The sequence below is a fragment of the Mustela nivalis genome (assembly GCF_964662115.1).
Source record: "Mustela nivalis genome assembly, chromosome: 7".
NCBI classification, from domain to species: Eukaryota; Metazoa; Chordata; class Mammalia; order Carnivora; family Mustelidae; genus Mustela; species Mustela nivalis.
The window spans coordinates 23426465-23452553 of record NC_139026.1 but is presented as its reverse complement, the minus strand read 5'-3'; the positions used below and the strand labels follow the sequence as shown (position 1 = coordinate 23452553).

Sequence of the window (26089 nt, the reverse complement as noted above, 5' to 3'; positions counted from 1 at the left end):
GGGATGATACAACGCAAAGTGGCTGGGAATTCATACAGGGCTCTAACAGCCATTAGCATATTAATGTATAGCTGTCAATTCTTTCATTTAACTACTACAAGATTAGCTACTTATACTGTAAAATATTGTTTCAAATTTGGGTTTAAGGATATTCTGCATTAGAATTTCCTGTGGTGCTTATGAAAAGTGACCCACTGAATCTCAAGATTTGGTCTGTGAATCTAAAAAGCATTCCTGAGAAATTCCTAGGCAACCGAAGTTTGAATATCAGTTCCTGAAGACTGTGATTAAGGTAACACAAAGCATATGGAGATTGATGTTGCCCTAATAAAAAGATAGAAATAAACAAACAGCCTTTTATTGCTGCCTTGGAAACATGGACATAAAGCAATAGCAGCCTTTGATGTAATGGTGTCATGACATCAATGGAGTCTGGAGAAACACCTTGGAAATGAACACCATAAAAGTAGCCATCTCATTGACAGGCCAGCCACTCTCTCTTTTAGCATTAATGAAATATTCCTTGCTTATCTTTGTTTATAATACTAAACACTGTAGAACTCTAAAAAAGTGGACTGTAGTTTTTTTTTTTTATTCCAGTTGCCATGGCCACGTACTGTCACAGAGCGGTTGTTGGATGAGATGTTGGATAGCACTGCATCCCGGTTTCTGGCCGTCTTAGAAGCTCTTTCTGACTCAAATAGGCGCACACTACAAACTGGATCTATTGTTACAGATGAAGTAGAAGTTCGTGATGTTGTCTCAGAACTGTTTATGGCAGGAAAAGAACTTTTAATAAGTAAATAATTTGTTAAAATAATATATTATGGTATAACATGAAAGACAAAAATTTTAGTATGGTATTTGACATATAAGAAAATGATATCTGGGGCGCCTGGGTGGCTCAGTGGGTTAAACCTCTTTCTTCGGCTCAGGTCATGATCTTGGGGTCCTGGGATTGAGCCCTGCATTGGGCTTTCTGATCAGCAGGGAGCCTGCTTCCCTCTCTCTCTCTGTCTGCCTCTCTGCCTACTTGTGATTGTTCTCTCTCTGTTAAATAAATAAATAAAATCTAAAAAAAAAAAAGAAAATGATATCCAGTTGTTTTCTTTTTTTAAGATTTTATTTATTTGACAGAGAGATATCACAAGTAGGCAGAGAGGCAAGCAGAGTGAAAGAGAGAGAGAGAGAGGAGGAAGCAGGCTCCCTGCCTAGCAGAGAGCCCGATTCGGGACTCGATCCCAGGACCCTGAGATCATGACCTGAGCTGAAGGTAGAGGCTTAACCCACTGAGCCACCTAGGCAGCCCCTCCAGTTTTTTAAATCTTAAATTGAGGAATCTTATTAAACATAACTAATAATTTAAATAATTTATGAGATTTTCTTTTGGATTAGCTTAGTTGTATAATCATTACCTGTGAATAATAACTATTGTCTTTCTCTCTTTCTAGTTCTTAATCTTTTAATTTCTTCTTTCTTGCAATTCTTGGCTTATTGCATTGGATAAGATCTCCAATAAAACATGAAATGGAAGTGGTAATAGTGGATATTCTTGTCTCATTTATGATCTCACATAGAAAGCTTTTGACATTTTACCATTAATTTTGATGTTTGCTGAAGGGTTTTTTAAGATAACTTTTTGTCCAGATTAAGGAAGTTGCTATTATTCTTGGTTTGCTGAGTTTTGTTTGTTTTTAATTATGAATAGTTGTTGAATTTCATCAAAAGCCTTTTCTGGCTTTATTGAGTTGATTGAATGGATTTCTAGTTTATTTCTGTTAATGTGACAAATTACATTGATTGCTTATCTCATTGTTAATCACTATATTTTTGGAATAAATCTAATGTGGAGGTAAGCATTATCCTTTTGATATATAATTTGATTTTGTTTGCTAATGTTTATTATTTTGCTTCTGTTTATGAGACAGATTTTCCTTTCTTGTAGTGCCTTTTTAGGTTTTGCTTGTTTTAATAAGTAAATAATTTGTTAAAATAATATATTATGGTATAACATGAAAGACAAAAATTTTAGTATGGTATTTGACATATAAGAAAATGATACCTGGGGCGCCTGGGTGGCTCAGTGGGTTAAACCTCTTTCTTCGGCTCAATGAGCTGAAGGCAGATGCTTAACCGACTGAGCCACCCAAACATCCCTATTTTATTATTTTAATCTCTTTATTCCTTTCTGTTGCCTTCTGGGAAGGTTTCTCGATCCAACTTTCTAGGTTACTAATTTGTTCTTTGGTTCTTGCTATTCTGTTCCATTCATCTATTGAATTCTTTGTTTCAACAATAAAATAATTTATACCTAATCTCAATTTGATTCTTTTTCACAACAATTTATTCTTGCTTCATGTTTTTAAAATCTTCTCTTTTTCAAAGAGAAAAAGTTTCAAAGTGTTTGTGTTTTTAACTTTATTTTTTCATGAGCTTACCTTCTGTTGCTCTGGAGCAGTCAGCTGACTTGTCCACAGTATCTCCCTAGAAAGGGAGGTGAAAGCCTAGACCTTAGCATGTGTACTTTTAAGTGAGTTTCGGGGGTGTGTCTGTCTGTCTGTGTCACTGTGTGTGTGCATCCTCACTTGTGCATGCTGATCTGTAGGCAAGGAATTTCTCTGCCACAGCTTGGGCTTATCCTCTCCATGAAGAAAATGATCTCAGATGAGATTTCCTTCTTCCACACTTGAAAACTTACCTTCACTTATACCCATCCTTTCCGCTGTCTCTCATTAAAATGGAAAGGGTGTTCCTTCTCTTCTTTTGAAGTCTTTTAGCCTGACATTTCCAAACTGCCCCTTTCTCCCATGTCCTCTTTCAGCTTCCTCCCTGTATTTCTTTCTCTTTTTATAGTCAGGAATTGTCCATTTCCACTGTTCTAGATTCTTTCCTTCTTACTTATACAGTCTACAGCCCTCTGTCCTCAGCCCTCTGAGGAGAATGTCATGGACAACTTCCTTTTTGTTCAATCCAGGGGTCTCTTCTCAGTGCTTTTCTTCCCTTATACTCTAATATTTGTTACTATTGAATACTCCTAGAAAGGAGTTTAGAAAAGCACTCTTCTCTGCAGCCTTTTCTCTCTCTGCCCTTCTCTTACATGTTGGGGGTCGTAATTCTCCTATCCTAGACAGCTGTACATTGCCCATGGCTGCTTCTGTTGTTTACTATGGATATGTAATGATGACTGTAAAGCTGTATCCCTATTATAGATCTGTTTCCTGAGCTTTCAATTTGTAATATCTAGCTGCCTACTTGACTAGTTAACTCTTGCTAATTCTCTGTGTTTGAGATTCCATGTTTCTTTGGCTGGACATCCTTGACCACTTTCCCACCATAAACCCATGTTTGATGCCCTTCTTATTTGTCCCCATAACACCCTGTATTTCCCTGCCAAGATTTCTCATTTCTCCGTGAAGGCAGGGGTTGTATTTGCTTCTATTCCCTTGTTTCCCTTGTGCCTAGAAGTATCTGTTAGTTAATATTCAGTAAATATGTCTTTCCATGAATGACATTCAAACCTCTCTCTTTCCTTTTCTAGTGTCAAATACTGGTGCAGATGGAATGCTTGATTTTCCACAAACATCTCTTTTGCAACTTACTGTAAAAGGGAAAAATGTTATTTCTATAGATGCTGCTGTGAAATTTGTAAAATTGGCTTTTACTTATGAGGAATGGAGTTTATTTGACTCTTTAGCTGGGCAACTTATTGATTTTCTCCAGGTAACATATACAAAACCAATGATTTGTTTTTATTTTGTTAAGATGCCTTTGAATTATTAATTAACTTATGGGATAAACTTCTCTTAGAGGCAGGATGATCCAGAGTCCAAGAAAGCAGAAAAGGATTTAATTCTTCTTGTTGCAATAGAACCCTTAATCAACATAAAGAGAAACAAAGGTTTGGTCTTTCCCATGGAAAACTGTAAAGAAGGACAGTCAGCTCAAATTTATGTTAAGAAAATTATTTTTCACGGTGAGTATTTATTTACCTTTTTGGAAACTTAAAATTTCGTCTGATAAAATATACTCTCTAGGCGAAGTGAGAAAGAATATTCAAGGCAGAGGAAACAGGAAGTGCAAAGGTCCTGAGGCAGAAGTGTGCTTGGTTGTTGAAGGAATGGCAAGGAGGCACCTGTGTCTGGAGTGTACTGTTGGTGCTGGTGGAATTTGAGAATGTGGTAGGAAATGCAGGCAGAGAAATAGCTGGGTGCCAGATCCTGCAGGCTTCTAGACCTTGTAAGGATGTTGGGTTTTATTCTATGTAATGATTCGGAGTAGATGAAGAAGGCTCCATTTAGCTGCTACCTTGCTGGTAAATGAGAAATCAGCAGGCAGGGCAGTAAATCAAAAGCCATCAGTTCACTTTGGCAAGGCAAGATTTGGTGGTCTCCCATCTTTTTTCAGTAGGAGCAGTTTTTCATTCCAACATTTTAAGTCTTAAAAGTTATTGTGTATATAACTAAAATCTGAACCCTCTATATTTAGACTGGCAAGAATAATTTAATCCTGTGGGGTTTTTTAAATGTTTTATAATGTTCTTAAGGCATTTCAAGACAATTCAATTACCAGACAGTGATATATATTTTTTTCCTAGTGGTTTTTAAATAGATATTTTTGTTATTTTATTTCAACTGCCATATTTTACATGTGTTTTAATATTTTAAACCTTTCAATTCTATTTTGAATGTAGTTGGTATATAGATTGCAGACTAATGATAATAGTTTCTTTTAATTGCATTAGAGCCCACTTAGATTAGTTTTCATATAGAAATATCTTAGTGACATGAAATATTTGCCCAGATACCATTTATATCACTTTGTAGAATTTCAGTATTTCTATGCCTTTTCTATTTGAAATTTTGTAATTTTTTTGTTTCATTTTTTTCTCTCTTTTATGAATTAGATTCTTGTGTGAAGACTTCTGGGTATTCAGAAGACATTTTCCATTTGGCAGCAACCTTGTACTCTTGTGTCTGTGACTCTCCCCAGGTGAAATTGCTTTTTTGGATACTTTGTAATAGTTTTGAAGGAGGTTATTGTACCTAATTTAAACCCAGATTTAAAATATCACAGGAATTGCACCTTGCCAAAATTCTATATTGTTTAATCATTAAATAAGGGGTTGAGTCATAATCTGACTTCTGATTTTAAGTCTGTTTTGATAATAATCCATTTTGTTCCTTTTTGGAAAATTCCTAGGCTAGCTATATTTCTAATAATGAAGGAAATGAGGTCACCTGAGTGGCTCAGTTGGTTGGGCGACTGCCTTAGCTCAGGTCATGGTCCCGGAGTCCTGGAATCGAGTCCCACACTGGGCTCTCTGCTCGCCAGGGAGACCGTTTCTCCTGCTGACCTCTCTTCTCTCATGCTCTCTCTCTCTCATTCTTTGTCTCTTTCTCTCAAATAAATAAATAAAATTAAAAAAAATAATGAAGGAAGTGAGGCAGTCATTTCAGTTAGAGTTAATATTCTTAATGAAATACTGCTTTCTAGTCCATGAGTACAGTGCTTGGTTATTATTTGGATTCACTTTGCACTCAATGGCCAGTAGAGATGATGATTTGTGGGTATGAATGTCTAAGTAACTAGAACATCGCTGGTGTTAAAACTGAATTCCAGGGATCCCCAGGGCTTTGCCGAAGTTCCCTCAGGAGCTCAGCTTTGGGTAGTAATACCCTAACCTGTTTTTATTAGGTTTATATACAATGCTGAAATAGAATTTCATTTGAAAATTTGGCTTTACTAATTCTAAAAAAAGTTTGAAAACCACAAAGATAGAGCATTTATTTTTATTTTTATTTTTTTAAGATTTTTTTATTCATTTTATTTGACAGAGAGAGAGATCACAAGCAGGCAGAGAGGCAGGCAGAGACAGAGGGGGAAGCAGGCTCCCCGCCGAGCAGAGGGCCCGATGCGGGGCTCGATCCCAGGACACTGAGATCATGACCTGAGCCGAAGGCAGCGGCCTTAATCCACTGAGCCACCCAGGCGCCCCAAGATAGAGCATTTATTAAGTTTTGTTCAGAAAAGTGAAACCACAGTAAGGGACTTGAGAAGTTCTACTGTTTAATGTTTTTTATTTCTTCTGGGTTTATTAAATATTTGTGACAGGTATTTAATTTTTAAAAGAAAGGTATTTGATAGCAAATATAATGATTATAGTAGGAGAGTTAAATAAAAAAATTTTTTTCATTTTAAGTTTTTATTTAAATTCTGGTTAGTTAACATATAGTGTAATATTGGTTTCAGGACTAGAATTTAGTGATTCATCACTTACAGATAACACCCAACATTCATCACAACTGTGCTCCTTGATACCTGTTACCCATTTAGCCCATCCCCTGCTCTCCTCCTCTCTATCAACCCTTAGTTTGTTCTCCATAGTTGAGGGTCTCTTATGGTTTATCTCCCTCTCTCCTTTTTTTTTTTCTTCTTTCTTCTATGTTCATTTGTTTTGTTTCTTAAATTCCACATATAAGTGAAGTCATATGGTATTTGTCTTTCTCTGATTGACTTATTTCACCCAGCATAATACACCCTACTCCATCCATGTCATTGCAAATGGCAAGATTTCCTTCTTTTTTGGTGGCTAAGTAATATTTCTTTGTATATGTACCATATCTTCTTTATCCATTCCTCTGTTGATAGACACTTGGGCTCTCTCCATAGTTTGGGTATTGTTGATAGTGCTGCTGTAAACATTAGGGTGCATGTGCCCCTTAGAATCAGTATTTTGTATGCTTTGGGTATATACCCAGTAGTGTAATTGCTGGGTCATAGGGTAGCTCTATTTCTAACTTTTTGAGGAACCTCTATACTGTTTTCCACAGTGACTACATTCCCACCGGCAGTTCTCCACCTCCTCTCTAGCATCTGTTGTTTCAGTGTTGTTTATTTTGGTCATTCTGACAGATGTGAGGTGGTGTCTGATTATGATTTTTATTTGTATGTCCCTGATGTTGAGTGCAGAGTCCAATGCTGGTGATCTCAGGATCCTGAGATCATGACTTCAGCCGAAACAAAGAGTTGCAGGCTTAACCCATTGTGCCACCCAGGCACTTGATATATCTTTTTTATAATGCCATTTGATACGTGATATATGTTTATCTCCCAAAATAGAAATATTTAGAAATTCATTACTTTGTATCTTACTTTTTATTTGCTTGTTTTTTAAAAGATTTTATTCATTTATTCATTTGAAAGAGAGAGAGGATGAGTTGGGGGAGGGGCAAAGGCAGAGGGACAAGCAGACTCCACACTGAGCACAGAGCCTGACTGGCAGCTTCATCTCATGACCCTGAGATCAAGACCTGAGCCAAAATTAAGAGTCTAATGCTTAACCAAGTGAACTACCCAGGCGCCCTTGCATCTTACTTTTTTTTTTTAAACTTTATATACAATGCTTATATATAATATATAATGAAAAAATTTTATTAGTGTATAGCTCAATGAGTTTTCGTAAATGAAACACATCCAGTTCAAGAAATAGAACATGTCCAGCACCCAGTTAGCTTCCCCTGTGTTCCTCTCCAGTTACTAACCCTACCAAGGGTACTCACTGTCTTGACTTTTTACTCATTGGGTTAGTTTTGCCTGTTTTTTGATATTGTATGTAATTGGATACAGGAAATATAGATGGTCCCTGTCTTAGGATGATTCAACCTAAGATTTTTCAATTTTACAATGGTGAAAAGCAATACACATTCACTGGGACCATACTTTAAAATGTGAACTTCGATCTTTTCCCTGGCTGGCCATATGCAGTATGATACTGTCTCATGATGCTGGGCAGCCGTAGCCACAGCTCCCAATCAGCTACATGATCATGAGGGTGGATGACAGACACACAGCTATTCTGGTTTTCACTTTCAGCACAGTATTCAATAAATAACAAGAGATAGTTATTGTGTTAGGGACCTTAGTCCTACTGTAGGCTAATGTGTTTTGAGCATATTTCAGATAGGCAACACTAGGCTATGATGTTCAGTAGATTAGGTGTATTAAATGCATTTTTAATTAATAGTATTTTCTATTTGTAAGTCAAGGGAGATCTCTGTATACTTTCAGTATCTTCTTTCAATTGATATTGTTTGTAGGAGTCATCCTTGTTGTTGTAAGTGATTGTTTATTGTTCATTTTTACTGCATAGTATTCCACTATATGAATAGACCAAAACTTATTTATACTTTCTTCTATACTTAATTTCTTCTTCTAGTAACATTGCCTGTGTAACCAGATGCAAAAATCTAACTTCAATAGCTTTCTCTGACTCTCTGAGGCCAAACAATGCCCCTGGAGGAAAAGGCTATCCTTTCCCACATATTTAATTTCTTTAGTGTGAGAAAGCCATTCTGGTCCACTTTAATAGCCTAGAGCTATGCTGTTAATCCAGTATAGCTCCTACCCAGATTTTTTTTTTAAGATTTTATTTATTTATTGGACAGACAGAGATCACAAGTAGGCAGAGAGGCAGGCAAAGAGAGAGGAGGAAGCAGGTTCCCCACAGAGCAGAGATCCAGATGTGGGGCTCAATCCCAGGACCCTGGGATCATGACCTAAGCTGAAGGCAGAGGCTTTAACCCACTGAGCCATCCAGATGCCCCTGATTTTTTTTTTTTTTAAAGTAGGCTCCACTCCCAATGTGGAACCCAGTGCAGGGCTTGAACTCACAACCCTGAGATCAAGACCTGAGCTGAGACCAAGAGTGGGAGGCCCAACTGACTGAGCCACCCAGGAGCCGCAGGGCAAGGAATTTTTATTACCAACTTAAAAAAAAAATAATGTATGTTTTAGTTCATTCAATTCAATTCAGTAAACATTTATTGATCTCTGTTATGGTCCCATATAAGGTACTACCTATGCACATTAAGTCTTAGAGCTGCCCTAAAGGAGTTTAAGGTTTGGTGTATTTTAATCATAAACTTATTATCTTTCTAGTTCAGATATAATGAATTATATTTTCTTTTGGAAAGAACCAAATAACTGATTTGAAAGGAGATGTATTCATTATACTCATGGTATCTATTGATGCCCAGTGTAATGCTCTGTTGGTTTCTTCATGTCTCTCTTTCCTCCTTGTTTATATCCTTTTTCAGCTCCCTACTTCCTCTCCCCTTACTAATTCATCCCCTTCCCCATTCTTTATTATTTTAACACAGAAAATTTAAAAAGAAAGTAGTATATAAAACTTTCAAATTTGGTTGGAGATAATTAGCTTACATAGCTTGCCTAAAAATGTTTGGAACATTTCTTTTTAGAGAGGCAGAAGTGACCGAGAGCGTTCATTGGAGTGTAGACTCTGGAACTAGACTTCTTGGGTTTGAATCCTGGCTTTGCTACTTTCTATTCATTTCATCTTGGGAAAAACCACTTAATCTTGTACTTCAGTTTGTTCTTCTGGAAAGTGGGGATGATAGTAATAGTACTCACTTCATAAGGTTGTCATGAAGATTAAATAAATTGTTATAAGCCTTAAGTCTGTTTGGGCTACCATAACAAAAATACCATAAACAGGGTGGCTTAAATAGGGGCCACTTATTTCTCATAGTTCTGGAGGCTGAGAATCCAAGATCAAGGCACCAGCAGATTTGGTGCCTGGTGAGGGTCCCCCTCCTGGTTTATAGTTGGCGGTCTTTGCCTTGTGTCCTCACTTGGCAGAAAGAGAGTGACAGACTCTGGGGTCCCTTTCATAAGGTAGTATTTTCACTCTTGAGGGCTTTACCTTCACCTCAAGGTGGGAGGCCCCACCTCCAAATATTATCACACTGGGAGTTATTTCAACACAGGAATTTTGGATAGACACAAACATTCAGTCTGTAGGTATATAAAGCTCTTATAATGTTCCTTGACACACGTTAAATGCTATATAACTGTATTTATATGTGGATCTTATTATTCTTACCAATTTACTTTACCATTTTTGTTTTCAGAATGTTCAGCCTGATAAAGAAATTGTTGTGGACATGATAATGTTCCTATGGCAGAAATGCAAATTAGGAATTCAGAAGATCAATATGGCCAGAAGTGACTATGCAAAATTCACCCAGAAAATCAGTAGTAATAAAGTATTCCTTTTTGTTTCCTTTTACTTGCTTTAAGTTGTGATGCACATTTCAAATCTAAATTTTCCCTATTAATCCACTTGCATAACTACCATTCTTTAAATGTGGTGCTGACTGAGCCTTTCTCTAAGTATATTCTCTGCACTTCTGTAGTTTAGTTTTGGGGAGTGGGAAGGTATTTCAGGTTTTTAAGGAAAGAATAAATATAGTGCATTTAAGGTTATACAAACTTGGATAAGTTCATTGAGGAGGTTAATAATGGAAAATACAAATAAATAAGGAATTTTAGTTTTTTTTCCCTGCAATAATATCTTTAGATTATTTCAAAGAGCTCTTTTGTGGAAAGGAGAAAATTGAGTGGGTGTGAATATTATAACCTGGGAACATAGGAGGAAACATTTTAACAGTAACATACTTGATGAGTTGTACATTGGGTAAATGGGCTTGGTTTTACCATGTACTATGAAAAAGTAATGTTGTTTCCTCATTTTAGTTCCCAAAGTGTGATGGCTAATTTTATGAGCTAGACTTTGGGGGTATAGGCATGATAGAAGGTACCTAACATGGAGCCTGAAATACCTGCTTACCCTTCACTGTTTTGGAAGACTTTGGTAGTGATCCTAACAGCTGCTTTGTGAAGGGAAAATGAGAACTTTGAGGATACTGATAATCTTTACTGATATGATAAAAAAAAAAGATGATAAATTTTCCATTATGGCTATAGATTTGTAGATTATAAGCATAGGTGGATCTTCTTTATGAGTTTATATAAACAGATTGATTAAGACCATTGATGTTTATAATTAAGATGTACTAGTAAGGGGGTGTTTACCTGTCTAACATTTTTACATGTTTAGAAGATGATGACTTAAAGGAAGTCCTAAGTTAAAAAAAAATTACTCTATAATGTAATAAAATTTTAATTGGTTTTCTCTTTTCAGTGGGTTTATCTTCTGTGGCAGATAAATGAAGTAATTCACTGCTATAAAATGGAAGATATTGACATTGTGGTGGTAGCAGAGGTCACATTGCGATTAAGTGAAATATTGGAGTTGTTAGGAAACCCACGAAGAAAATTTAAAAAATCTCTAGGTAATATAATGAATGAAAAAGTATGAAGTTCTTATTTACAGATGTGCATATGAATATATAAGTTGGAATACAGAATAACTACTGTTAATGAAAACTAGGCACTTCAATACTATGCTTCCTTGGTGATTTATAACCAGGGATAGAAATAGTAGAAGTTTAACCAAGTGAATATTAAAGAGGTTATTTGTTCTATGGTTCTGTGGCAGAAAAGTGTCTTTTTTCTTCCCCTCACTCATATATTCCCCTTCTCCATTCCTTACCACTTTCACCTCATGAATGAAGAAGTGAACTTCTTCTTCCCCATCCTTTCTTTTTATTTTTCCCTTTTATTGCCGTTCCTCCTTTGCCATTTTCCGATAGAGTGTATGCTGCTTGAAGAAAGAGAGCATGTTTTGGTTGCCGTTATATTTTTGGTACCTACCACATTGCCCCATACAGACTGGGAACTTAACAAATAGCATGGAGGACATGGGGAGATAGAGAGGAGAAGGGAGTTGGGGGAAATTGGAAGGGGAGGTGAACCATGAGAGACTATGGACTCTGGAAAACAATCTGAGGGTTTTGAAGGGGCGGAGGGTGGGAGGTCGGGGTACCAGGTGGTGGGTATTATAGAGGGTATAGATTGCATGGAGCACTGGGTGTGGTGCAAAAATAATGAATACTGTTATGCTGAAAATAAAAAATAAATTTAAAAAATGTCTGTTGAATGGATCAGTGTTTTACATTTTACTCCTTTTAAATTTCCTCCTGTCTTCTGATTCCCTCCTTTTAAAATTTGTTTTTTCACTTATTTTATTTCTACTTTTCTTTTCCCCTTTTCCTCTTTTCTCCCTTTATTTTTGTTCTCATTTCCCACCCACTCCTTACTCTCTCTGCCCCAATCCCTTTCTGCCAGCAATTCTTCTCCTTTTAGAAAGTTCCTTCTCCCAAAGTACAGCCTTATGCTCTGACCTTCTTTCTTCAGCATGTGGTTGAACCCCTGGACCATCTGTTTTAAAAAGTAACCCATCTGTAGGGAGTGGGGGTGTGGTTAGTGGGTGTTTACTTTCCTATTTTACCCCTCTTACATAGTGTATATGACATTTGAGGGACTTTGTAGTAAAGTAGTTATTGTAGTACTTGTTTTCCCAGAGATTTATTGATCTGGCTCTGCTGTTCTTTTTTGAGTGTGGCTTAACAGATGGAATTTTAGAGCCATGGTTCTCAAATTTTGATTGGCATCAGTATCACTTGGGAACTTATTAAAAATACAAAGACCCAGGTCCTATCCTACTTCAGAAAAGCCTGGGCCTTTCTAGTCTTTATTAGTTTATCTGGTGATTTTGATACACATCAAAGTTTGGGAACTACTGGTTAAAGGTCTCTGGCTATCTAATACATTCACGTCCTATTTTTTTTGAAATGTCCTATCTTAAAATGCCTTTTCCTTTTTAAAAAATTATATATTTGCAGAGTTTCAAATAGAGAGAGATGAAATAACTTACCATGTACCTATTATGCAGTGCAAATATTATGAACATTTTGCCAATTTTACTTCATTCCTTCCTGGAACACATGTTTTCCTCTGGAGTGTTTTAAAACAGATGCCATATCATTTCACTAGCAAATACCCCGATGTGTTTGTGTGTGTGCACGCACACATGTGTGTGCATGTGTGTGTGTCTGTTGGTTTATGTATCTATGTAACAGATAAAGATTTTATTTTGTTTTACAGAACTAAAATGCCATTATTACCATACAAAATTAGGGGGAAAATCCTATGTCACTGACTGTATTAAAAATATCTTAAGTTGGTTTGTTCTAATCAGGATCCAAATAAGCCCATACATACATTTTCTTTCTTACATTTTTCTTGAGTCTCTCTTTCTAATATATAAGAGTTCCTTTCTTCCTCCCCCTTTCAAGCCATTTATTTTTTGAAGAAATTTGCCATCTTGTAGGATTCCCCACAATCTGGATTTGGCCTCATATGTCTTTGTGGAATTAATTTGTTTCTCTACCTGGTAGTTGGCTCTAGAGGCTTGATTAGATTCCCGTGATATCTTTTCAAAAAGAATTCCTGTCAATATCTTCTAAATTTGTAAGAATACTTCATCGGTGGTGGTGCTGTTTACTTCCTGTTGTGTTGAATCAGGAAGCATATAATGCCTAGTTACCACACATGTTGTGTTGTAAAGACTTAACCAGTGAGTTCAGCTATTGTCAGTTTGACCTTTTTCCTAGGTCCCCCCCGCCCCTTGTAGATTCTGAGACAAGTTGTTGAGTCCAGTGTTTTATTTGGGATATTATCTAGGAAACAGGGTGGTAGTGTGGAGAAGTAAGACAGTAAAGGAAAGGAAGACAGTACAAAATGCAGTAAGTTGTTACAGAGAAGGCTACTCTTATAGGTTTAGGGGTTATTCCTATGAGAGACCTGTAGGAGACTGTGTAGAACCTAGAGAGCTGGGAGGTTGAGATATTTATACAACTTTTATCTGTCATTGAAGGAGTGGGAGTGAGAATCCAGAAAGGTTTTCAAACTTCTGTCATTTCTTCTGCACTTACTATGTTGAGTTCCTAAGTGAAGAACTGCTTCATCATCTATTTGGTTACTCTGGCTATTTTTGATTGTATGGTAGACATTATATTTGCTAAATATATTATAGAAATAACTTGAAGGCTTAGATGAGGTTAATGAGGTTAAAACCTTCCAGAGAAGGTTTATGCTTGTTTTTACTAAATATATGAAGACACTACTACTCCAGGATCCCATTAGTCCAGTTTGAGAGATTAAGATAATTTGAAGCTGAGATGCTCTTTTGTTGACTTATTTTCCATTTACCCTAACTCCTGGGATGCAGCCCCTTCTGGCTTCTCACTTTTGGTGGCCCTGGATCCTAATCTCTGTTGCTTTAGTTCTCAAGGCTGTCAGAAGCATCACTTGGCTTCTTAGCTTTCTGTTTCAGAATTGACAATAGTCCTCAGTTGGGAATGTAGCTCAAGTTCCCATTTTCATGATCTTTTTTACTTAAATATGAAGAAACAGTTTTTTTCCAGCTTTTCTAGTGGTCTCTAGACAGGAGAATTTTTCCAGGTTACCTGATACTGAAAGCAAAAAGCCCAGTGATTTTTTTTTTTTTTGTCTATTTCTTATTCAATTTTGTTTTGTTTATTAATTACTTTTGGGAGACTATTGTTTTGTTGGATTTATATTCTGTTTAATTACAAATTAACTAAATGCAATTTGTTGATTCTTTGCTAAAGTGTTTCACCTCTAAAGAATTAATTGATAATGGAGTATGATCCATTTAAAAATAGAAAAATCTAAGTTTATGTAGTGAGGGGTTATCCCCATTCAGATGTATAAATTCTTATAACTTTTCCAGTATTATTATTACCATCATCTTATTGGCACATAAAACACAAAGTACAAGTCATTCTTATATATTAATTATGGCAGTCTGATTCAAAATATTTATTGGACTGTTTACTAAGTAATGGATTATTTAATTTAAATTATGGAATACATTTTAAAATAGGAAGCTAGCATTGGCATATATTTATAATTTATATTCCTTTCACTCAAACCAGTCTTTTCTGATATTTGTCCAAATTCATTAGGCTCTTACCCTGTTTTTTGAATGCTTTTCTTTGTTTTTAAGATATTATTTATTTATTTGAGAGTGAGAGAGAAAATGAGAGGGGAGAAGGTCAGAGGAAGAAGCAGGCTCCCCATGGAGCTGGGAAACCAACACAGGACTTGATCCTGGGACTCCGGATCCATGACCTGAGCTGAAAGTAGTCACTTAACCAACTGAGCCACCCAGGCACCCCCTTTTGAATGCTTTTCAATGGACTCTATAGACTGTGTAGAAAGACCAGTCATTTTACCATCATATTACCTTGTTAATAATCAAGATTTTTAATTTTGTTTGTTGTACTGCAAGATGCTTTTAAATTAACTTATATAAAGACAAAATATAATTATATGGAAGAAATAATTTTGTATTCAATTTCTAAGTGTTGAATCATTTCTAAAATCATGAGTAATCAGAAAGTAACCAAAAATCAAAAAATTTGGCATAACATTTTTTAGGATTATGATTCACTGCTGTGTTTACATTTTTTCTTTTCTCCTCTTTCCTCTGGTCTTTCCTTCTTTCCCTTTGTTTCTTTTCTCCTTCTCACTCCTCTTCTTCCTACTTTTAACCCTTTTTTTCCTCCTCCTCTTTCTTCTCTTCCTTTCCTTCCTCTTCTGGTCCTTCCTTCCTTCTTCTCCTTTCTTTCCTCCTACAGAGATACCTTTAAGGAAAGGAACTGGTGACTCCCTTGGGATTTCGAGAGGGAACACAGAAATTCTTCCAATATTAAAGGTATTGCAAAAATATTTTATTTTTTAAAAAGATTTTTATTTATTTTTTTGTCAGAAAGAGAACCAGCACAAGCAGGGGGACTGGCAGGCAGAGGAAGAAGATTCCCTGTTGAGCAGGGAGCCCAATGCCGGACTTGATCCCAGGAACCCAGGATCATGACCCGAGGTGAAGGCAGATGCTTAACCGACTGAAGCACGCAGACATCCTACAAAAATATTTTAGAAAATACAGTTAAAAACAGGAATTTAGGGTGCCTGAGTGGCTCAGTGGGTTAAAGCCTCTGCCTTCAGCTCAGGTCATGATCTCAGGGTCCTGGAATCGAGTCCAGCATCGGGCTCCCTGCTCAGCGGGGAGCCTGCTTCCTCTTCTCTCTCTCTCTGCCTGCCGGCTCGTGATCTCTCTCTGTTAAATAAATACATTAAAAAAAATCTTAAAAAAACCCAGGAGTTTAGATTTTCAAACAATACTAACTTTGTAAATATGTAATGGTTAATTTTAGAAATAATTTTGAATATTTAATATCTGAGAATTTATAGTTTCTACATACATTGAAAACTATAGGGGACATTTTCTACCTTTTGCTTTTACTGTAGAAAAAAAAAATCCCACTTAGCTTTAAAAATAACCTGGTAAATATCTTAAAAGGATTTGTAGTTACATTACCATTGGTATTTTGAATGTGTTGTGATCCATAGATTCATAAAGCAGAGAGATCCTGCTCAGCATATTCCTCTGACAGATTCAATGAGTTCTTACCTGTTGAAAATACACTTAGAACAGCCCCTTGCATTGGGCAAGTTCTTAGTGATTGTTACATTAAGAGAAGAAAGGGGGGTGAGGGAGATAAAGAGCTATTTCTCTTATTGGTTATGTTTTTCTTACAATATTTGAATTATTTCTGTCCATCAAAGGTTGTGTTGTTACATAGATCTGAATGGGAGTCTAGGGAACCATGTCATATATGTTATAAACACTTTAATTTATAGACAAGAACTAGCATTTTATCAAGTCAGTTCTATGTGATGCTAATAATATGCTTCAGAAAAGGGTGTCAGAGTCCAGTAACTTTGGATTAAACACAACAGATTCTTTACTATAAGACTTCTCAGAGGCATTCATTTGCTTATGAGCATTGTGGTTTTTCAAGAAGATATATAATACCATATATTCCATTATTTGAAAATAAAACCCATTTTATCCTTCACGGAATAGCTGCTTAGGACACCAGTGCTCATGGACTACTGTTGAAAAATACTTTTTCTAGAGAGGAAGCCAGGGATTTGTTTTTCAGTTTGCCTGATTAATTAAAAAAACTATAATTTTAAATTATTAAAGTTGTATTAACATTAGAGGACATTTTGATATATATAAAAAAGAAAAATCTGCAATTTTACTATATGGACTGAAATATTATTTTTTATATTCCCTTCTAGGCTTTTTTATATTTTTTAGCATAGTGTTCTGATGTTTTTTCCTAACATTATGTCATCAGCACTTTTCCTGTTGCTAATGTTAATACTCAGAATTGCTGTATTTTCTCTGAAAAATCAATTTAAAATATATATCATAAAATTGTAAAGAATGTTATAAGGAAGACCCATATCCCCTTAAGAAAGAGTACCTTATTAGTAGACTTGAAACTTCTCCATTAACCTCTTTGACCAAATCACCTTTTCTCCTGCCTAGCAGTAACTGGTATTCTAAATATATTATAAATTCCAGGTATACTTTTATTACATATGTGTGTATTCCCAGGAAGTAGGAAGTATTGTTTTTAAATGGTATCATAGTGTGTGTATTCTTCTGCAGCTTGCTTTTTATCTCTGTGTTGTGTTTGTGAGATTCACTTCAGTTGATTTGTAGTAGTCATAGTGATGATTTTTGCTATTACATCTAATTTACTCAAGGTTGCATAGTAAGTGGATTTGATTAGATGTGTTGCCTTCAATGTCCAGGCATTTAGTTACTATGCTATGTTGCGTTTTGATTAAAAAAAAAATGTCTTCAGGATACTTGTGTGAAATATATTTTTCTAATGCATAAAATATGCAAGTCTTATAACTGGGTACCAGTTAAATATCATGAATATACTTGAGGACTGGGGGATCATTCTGAATTTATTTTCTTCTAATTTAGGGTTTAGGAAATGCAATTTTGAGTTCTTTATGTAGTATTGTATCTTAAGAGAGCTGGAGTTGAGAAATCTTAAATTGGGAACAGTATGTTTGAAATTCACAAGAAATTGAGGCACAATAGCTGTCTGCCAGTGGTTTTTCAGGGATCACTTACAGTGCTTGCTAAATATATAGCTTCCTATTTTCCACTTAGGCATATTGAATCATAATTTCAATTGTGGGGTCTTGAAAGTTTATGATTCCAGGTATTTTCCTCTTAAAATTCCCCCAACATATTCTTTTATTTATTTATTTGAGAGAGAGAATGAGAGAAAGAGAGAGAGAAAGAGAGAGAGAGAGAACAAGCAGGGGGAATGACCAAGGGAGAGTGAGAAGTCGGTTTCCTATGTGGGGCTCAATCCCAAGACCCTAGGATCATGACCTGAGCCCAAGGCAGACACTTAACTGGCTGAACCACCCAGGCACCCTCCCCATGTAGATTCTTAAAGAAACTAGAATTTCAGAATCACTGACTTAGTGGGTCAGCACTTATTCTCTGAGGCTTCATAGGGAAGGAATAAGAATAGTAGTAGAAGTTACAAAGTGCTAGATTTTGGTTTCAAGTAAAATTTCTGGCAGTTAAAGCCATTAAATAAAATGAGTTTCATAGAAGGTAGCAGTTTCCCCAAATGAAGATGCTGAAGACTGTTTATTAACTATTGCTACTCTTATTTAAATTAGAAAAATGTACCCTTTCCTTGATATGCTTTATTGCCATCTTCTGGGAAATTGCCAAAATAAATATACAAGTCTATGAGGATAACAGCATGAATCGTACCCCTTAACGTTGTGCGATAGGCAACTAACCCAATTGTACTGTGGCTCATGGTAGATGTAGTACAGGTGGTTTGTTGATGTGTCCTAAGGGCTCAACCGTTGGTGTTGGAAGATCCAGAGTTGAATCTTGACTCTAATATTGACTATGTTATCTTAAACAGATTATTTCATCTGTTTGAATATAAATGTCTTCATCTGTAAAATTGTAAAAACAGAACCTATTCTACTGGTATTATTTAAGTTACGTAATCTAAATGAGGTATTGATAATGTTGTAGAAACCAGTACTTGGCACATGGCAGCTACTCAGTTTTTCTCTTACATTTTATGTAGAGCACTGACTCTTAATTTAGGGTCTCAGACTCATCTGGAAGGGACTGAAGTGGAGAAAAGGAGTGAGAATTTATTGTAAGGAGAATCCAAAATCCATATGCTCCCCTATCAGTAATTGTAGGTGGGATATATCTTGCATATATACATGCAACTATTTTAAAAAATGAGGTGTTTATTGTTAACACATTCAAAGCTTATTTAAAAGTTTTACTGAATACATAGCAGCTAGTTCTTTCAATAAATGTATTATAAAATTACAGCAATTAATAGGTATCTACCTCATAGTGTAGTGCAGTTAAAAAATTAGTCTCTGTAAAGCACTTAGCCGAGTGTCTGGAACATTGTTTAAATGTTTGCATGGTAATGACAAAGATAACAAAGGTGATAGTGATAGTGATGATGTTAATGGTAGAATATAGGTGTGTGTGGGGGAGGATCTTTGAGATCTTTTAATGTGAAGAAGGCATCCTTAGAGACTTCTGTTTCTGGCAAAAGGGCAAACCAGTTGAGCTGAAAACCCTGTTGCTACAAAGCACATCAAAATTTTGGACAGAATTGAACAAATATCCTCAGGCACATTGTGGAGCTCACAAGAAAGTAAGATAAATTCCAGGGGCTGAAATAGAAAGGGGAACTGAAAACTTGAATGGTCATTTTATGAGTAGATGCTGCAGTTGGTTGATGGGCTTAGTTACAAAAAAAAGCTCAGATTAACAGCTATCCAGTGACAAGATGTGAAGCTTGGGCACATGAAAGATAGGGGTTTGGAACTGAGACTTACACATTAAAATTACGACCTCCAAAAGTCCACATTCTAGAGAAGGGAGACCAGAAAAAAACCAATGTGCCTACTTGTGTGGGGCGGTATCTCCACATGGGTACTGGAGGTGGGTGGGTGGGAGAAAGTCTTTCTTCCTATTGATTTGTAATCCTGAGCCTGCCTTCGTGTAGGTCTGTTATTTGAATTTACATTACTTGAGTTGGATGAGGACCTCCCTGAACCTGTGATTCTTGAATGGAGATATGTATCTATATATCTTTAAATGGATTTGTGTCATCAAATTGTGTATATTCCAGGAACTCAAGGGTGATTTAACATTAGAAAATATAATGCAATATGCCGCAGTAGCAGATGAAAGGAAGAAATACAACTACCTTACTAGATAAAAAGATGCAACAAAGGCATTTGACAAAATTCAACAACCATCTTTTTGAATTTATTTTTTTATTTTTTAAAAGATTCTCTTTATTTCAGAGAGAGAGAAAGAGAGCATGAGGGGGGGAGGCTCAGAGGGAGAAGCAGACTCCCTGCTGAGCCTGGAGCCTGACATGGGACTCGACCCCAGGACCCTGGGATCATGACCTGAGCCAAAGGCAGACACTTAACCTACTGAGCCACCCAGGCATTCTCAACAACCATCTTTAAAAAATAACTCTTAAGTCAGGAATGGAGGAGAACTTCTATATCGCATTAAGGGTATCATTCAAAGACCTGTAATGAATTTTTTTTTTAAAGATTTTATTTGTTTATTTGACAGACAGAGATTACAAGTAGACAGAGAGGCAGGCAGAGAGAGAGAGAGAAGCAGGCTCCCTGCTGAGCAAAGAGCCCGATGCGGGACTCGATCCCAGGACCCTGGGATCATGACCTGAGCCGAAGGCAGTGGCTTAACCCACTGAGCCACCCAGGCACCCTGTAATGAATTTTAAACCTGTGGTAAAAGACTAAAATTAATCCCTTTATACTGAGGTAACAACATAGGATATCTGTCATTCTTCTGTTCAACAAGTCTTGGAGGTCTTAAGATAGTCATCTGAGAAAGAAAGCAGAAAAAAAGGCATAAGGACTGTAAGGAAAATACCAATCTTGTCTTGATCCACAGACTAGTACAATGCATTACACATTTTTAGGAATAGCAGTCTAAATGTCCATTGGTAGAAGAATGGATAAATATATTGTGCCGTATTTCTCCACATCGCACCATTCAGTGGGGCATGAGGGTGAATGAATTAGTGTGGGCTTGAACTAGAGTCAGCTTGGCATCATTGCCCTTCCCTTCTTGTCATAGGAGGGAACTGGAACTGTACTTCCCAGCCTCTCATTTCCATGTAGTTCTAGGTTAGTCTTCCAATGAGGGGCATTTGCAGAAATTTATAATGAAGGGATGGCAGTGGCAGATGGAAGAACATTTACCAGCCATGCTGAGAAAGCTCTTGAATTCACCTGACTCGGTGTGGCAGACACTTGGTGGTGTTGTCAGCCACCTCCTTGATTCCAAGATTCAGAGGCTTGTGCATGCAGCCATATTGTCACTGGCAGCTTTCTTTCCTTTCCCCTGCCTTCCTCTAACTCTGTGTATCAGATCCTTTCTGCTTAAGAAGAGATAGACATCTCTAACTTTGTCAAATCTCTTTCTGCTCAAGAGTATCTTGGAGCTGTGTTGCTAACCAAACTCTGACACATTGAGTTACATAACTCAAGCATGAAAAAGTTGCAACAACATAGGTTTGAGTGTATAAAGTGAACTGCAAAATTTTCTGATGAAATTAAAAAGTATGTAAGTAATATTGCATATGGTTAAAGGATACATACACATGTAGTGAAAATTTAAAAACACACAAAAGAATGGTAAAAACCAAAGCACAGTGGCTTCCTTTAGGAGCCGAGAAAAAGATTGTCATGTGGACAGTTCTATAGAGGATTTCAGTTATCTGCATGTATGTGTTTGCTTTATTTCCTAAGTTTACTAGAGAAATATGGGAAATTTGAAAGTTTGAACAAAGCTGGATGCTCTTTGTATTATTCTCTCTGTGAGAATAATTAGAATTAAAAGGTATTTAGTTTTTGAAAATCATGATATACACCATTGGATTTGTTTGCCTCTGCATCTAGATATCCAGCTCTGAGATTTAAAAAAAAATTAACTTTCAAAATGAAGTGTGTGAAAATGATAAATTTTGTGAGTTATATTTTAAAAAAATTACCTCTACATTTGGTACAGTCAGAATTTTGAAAACCATAAAAGGAAGATATATACATGTTTACAAAAAGCTTAATTTATCCTTGGAAAAAATGATGAATTGTATTTATTATTTCACTTTTATCAGTAGTACTCCACATTAAACAAAGACAAATACACTTAGTAAAAAATTTAATATTGTTGCTATTGAATAGACTACTTAAATTTTTTTACTTGGTTTGAATTATTATTGAAAGAAATTTGAAAATGTTATATATGATTTTCCCTTAAGTGTTATTTTTGTTTTATTTATAAAATGACTTTAGAAGAAACCTGAGGAACAGTTATTTTTGGCTTATGAACTCCTTGACAAAGCAATTGACGGAATAAATTTGAATTGCATGTTAACTGCTTTACCAAATGGATCATCAGTGATTGACCATTGCTATGCCAAGGTAAATGGGAAACTCTTAATGAGATTGAAGTCCATGTTACTTAGCTAGGAAGAGGGCTGGCCCTACAAGTAGGTGAGTAAAGCATGATTTGTGGTGGCTTTAGTCTCATTGGCCAGAAAGCTATTCCCTTCTTCCCAAAAGAAATCAAGGAGAGTGAGGAGTCTTTAAATTTGTTATTGAAGAGACCACGGGTGAATTTGAAAACAGATTTATTAACATGTGAACCAGATTGCAAAGAGTTGAGAAGTGAGCAGAATTTAAAGGCTTAGAGTAAAATGATAACTTGAGTAATAATAGGACAGAGCTATTTTTAGCTAAAGACATACTAAAAATAGCATGTTTTGATAACTGTATTTCTTTTTTATTTTTACTTCAATCCTTCCAAAGTATGCCCAGGATATAGATGGAGACATTTGCAAACCAGTCACACCAAATAATTTCATGATGGATTTGCATCTCGAACTAATTCAAGCGCAGCACCATGTAGCTGTTGTGCTTCTTGACCAATTGCAAGGTAGTAGTGATCAAAGCAAATGATTTGTTCTGCATCAATTTTAAGATAAGTTCAAGAACAGTAAATAATTTATAAATTATGTTCTTGCTGATGGAGTGTTTTCCAGATAAATTTCATTCTTTTCTTTTCCCTGATTAATATCAATAGATGCCTTTCATTATTGCTGTATATCCTGCATAGCAAATCAATTAGTGTACTTCTAAAAAATTAAATTAGCTTTGTTTGAGTTATAGTAAATTATAAATACCCAGGAACCACATTATGTTTGGTATAAATAAGATACAGCCTCTAATTTTGAGCTTCTAGAAAAGTAAGCCAATTGTAACAGTTGAGATTAATAAATTAACAGAAATGGGCTTAGAGTATCTGCTGTGGGCACACAGAACAGGAGTATCAATAATAAACGAGTCAGGGATGGCTTCCTGGGAGAAGTGATAGTTGACCAGAAGGCTAGAAAATATCTTCATGAAGAACAAAAAGAAACAGTAATTTGGATAGAGAAAATAGCCTTTAGCAAGCTGGAAAGCAGACAGTTGCATGGCACAGTTTAGGAACTGCTGGAATTCTCTTATGGCTAGAATAAAGACCATACACTAGAGAATGACACAGATAAGCCTAGTGATGTAGATCACAGTTAAATCTTGAATAGCTATAAGTGGCTTATATTTATCCTGGAAGCTACTGAAAAACCTAGAAAGACATTTCTGACAGTAATCTTAGAGCACACATGACTTGGCACCTGGTGTTGTATATAAGTGTGGAATCACTGAATTGTACACCAGAAACTAATAGTACACTATATGTTAACTAACCGGTATTTAAATAAAAACCTAAAAATAAATTTAAAGCTTTCAGATGTCACATCATATATACAACTAAATATATTTAATCAAATATTAATTAATTAATTTTCAAGTACAAACTCCCCCCCCAGGTTATTAAGATATAATTGATGGATAGCATTATGTAAGCATAAAATGTACAAAAGTATTGATTTTATAAACTAATATATTGCAAAATTATTACCATCATAACATTAGCTAACACCTCTATCATGTCACATAATGCCATTTCTTTTTTGTGGTAAGAACACTTAAGATTTACTCACTTAGCAATTTCTAAGTATATACTATGTATTGTTAACTATAATTACCATGTCATACATAAGATCCCTAGAATTTACTCACCTTATAACTGAAAGTTTGTATCATTTGCCTGATATCTCTCTATCTCCTTCCACTTCCCCTTTGGCTCCTAGTAACCGCCACTCTGCACTCTGTTTCTATTAATTTAGCTTTCTTAGATTCCACATATAAGTGATATCATACAGTATTTGTCTGACTTATTTCAGTTACCATCATGCCCTCAAGGTCCATCCATGTTATTGCGAATGGCAGGACTTCCTTCTTTCTCATGGCTGAATAATATTCCATGATATGTGTGTGTATATAGGTTGTTTACATATCTTGACTCTTGTGAATAATGATGTAGTGAACATGGGAGTGCAGGTATCTTTGAGATCTTATTTTCATTTCCTTTGAAGATATATCCAGAAAGGGATTGCTGGATTATATAGTAGTTTGTTTAGTTTGTTTTTTTTTAAAGATTTATTTATTTATTTATTTTTAGGGAGAAAGAGGGTGTGGGAGGGGCACAGGGAACGAATCTCAAGCAGATTCACCACTGAGCATGGAGTCCAATGTGGGGCTTGATCTCAGGACCCTGAGATCATGACCTGAGCCAGAAATCAAGAGTTGGACACTTAGCTGACTGAGCCACCCACGCACCCGTATTTTTAATTGTTTGATGAACCCCCATAGTGTTTTCCACCGTGGCTGATCCAATTTCCATTCCCACCAGTAGTGTGCAGGTGTTGCCTTTGTTCCACATCCTCCCCAGCATTTATTCTCTCTTGTTTATTTTTTTAAGGTTTTATTTATTTACGAGAGAGAGAGAGAATGAGAAGGGGGGGAGGGACAGAGGGTGAAGCAGACTCCCTGCCCAGCCAGGAGCCCAATGTGGGACTTGATCCTCGGGTTTAACTAACTGAGCCACCCAGATGCTATCTCTTATCTTTGTGATGATAGCTATTCTAACAGATGTGAAATAGTACCTCATTGTGGTTTTGATCTGCATTTTCCTGATGATTAGTGACTTTGAGCATTTTTTCATGTACCTGTGGCCATTTATATGTCTTATTTGGAAAAAAGTCTATTCAGTTCTCTCTCTCCATTGTTTGTTTTTTTTACTATTGGGGTTGTATGACTTCTTTAAATATTTTGGATATTAACCCTTATGAGATATATGATTTGCAAATATTTCCTTCCATCCTTTTCATTTTGTTTATTCTTGCTGTGCAGAGATTTTTTTATTTGATGTAGTCCCATTTAATAATTTTGTTGTTCTTGTCATTACTTGCTTTTTTTTTTTTAATGTATTTTGTGTTGTTGTTATTATTTGTGTCTTATCCAAAAAGAGTAGTTGCTGAGACCAATGTCAAGAAACATTTTCTCAGGGTGCCTACATGTCTCAGTCATTAAGCATCTGCCTCGGGCTCAGGTTGTGATCCCAGGATCCTGGGATCAAGCCCCGCATTGGGCTCCCTGCTCAGTGGGAAGCCTGCTTCCCCCTTTCTCACTCCCCTTGCTTGTGTTCACTCTCTCGCTGTCTTTCTGTCAAATAAATAAATAAAAATCTTAAAAAAATAAGGAAGAAGCATTTTGTCAATGCTTTCTGCTAGGAATTTTATGGTTCCCATTCTTAAGTTTAAAATTTTCATCCATTTAAAGTTAATTTTTGAGTGGTATTAGACAGAGGTCTAATTTCATTCTTCTGCATATATATATCCTGTTTTATATGCTTTTTCCAGTTAAGTATTCTTTTCCCCCCATTAAGTATTCTTCACTGCATTGTCTAATATTAATTGGACATATACACCTATGTGTCTGTGTCTGTGTGTCTAATTTTATGTCAGTACCATACTGTTTTAATTGCTATGACTTTTTAGTATAGTGTGAAATCAGAAAGTCTGGCTTCACTTTTGCTGTTTCTTAGGTAATTTTTTCTGGTCCATGAATGGATGCTAAATTTTTATTACAGAATGTGTGTGGCGGGGAGGGATGTCTTATGCTGCCACAATGCTGACATCACCTTTCTGTCCTGTTCGTTTATTTAGAATAAGACTTCCTACTCTTTCTTTTATGACACACTTTTGAGGATATGTTTCTAGAACATTCTACAATCTGAATTTTCTTAGTAGTTTTTTCATGATTACATAGGTGATGTTATAAAGATCTCATTGTACCACATTAGGGTGCACTTATTGTTCATTTTTCCTATGATTGGTGAGGAAAACTGCTTTTGTTTTGTTAA

At 36.0% G+C, this 26089-nt stretch overlaps 1 protein-coding gene across 6 annotated transcripts in view; it reads left to right on the top strand.

Annotated features, from left to right (window-relative positions):
* The window catches only part of CFAP54 (cilia and flagella associated protein 54), a 311472-nt gene that overhangs the window by 33435 nt on the left and 251948 nt on the right, over nucleotides 1-26089 (top strand). For 5 of the 6 annotated variants that reach the window (XM_082739254.1, XM_082739250.1, XM_082739251.1 and 2 more), the window contains exons 9-17: nucleotides 601-799; nucleotides 3539-3720; nucleotides 3808-3973; nucleotides 4904-4989; nucleotides 9930-10064; nucleotides 11003-11153; nucleotides 15429-15505; nucleotides 22075-22203; nucleotides 22591-22717. In XM_082739254.1, coding sequence (XP_082595380.1) covers nucleotides 601-799; nucleotides 3539-3720; nucleotides 3808-3973; nucleotides 4904-4989; nucleotides 9930-10064; nucleotides 11003-11153; nucleotides 15429-15505; nucleotides 22075-22203; nucleotides 22591-22717 — 1252 coding nt within the window. The remainder of the gene's footprint in view (nucleotides 1-600; nucleotides 800-3538; nucleotides 3721-3807; nucleotides 3974-4903; nucleotides 4990-9929; nucleotides 10065-11002; nucleotides 11154-15428; nucleotides 15506-22074; nucleotides 22204-22590; nucleotides 22718-26089) is intronic. The other variant, XM_082739253.1, reaches the window with a different exon arrangement.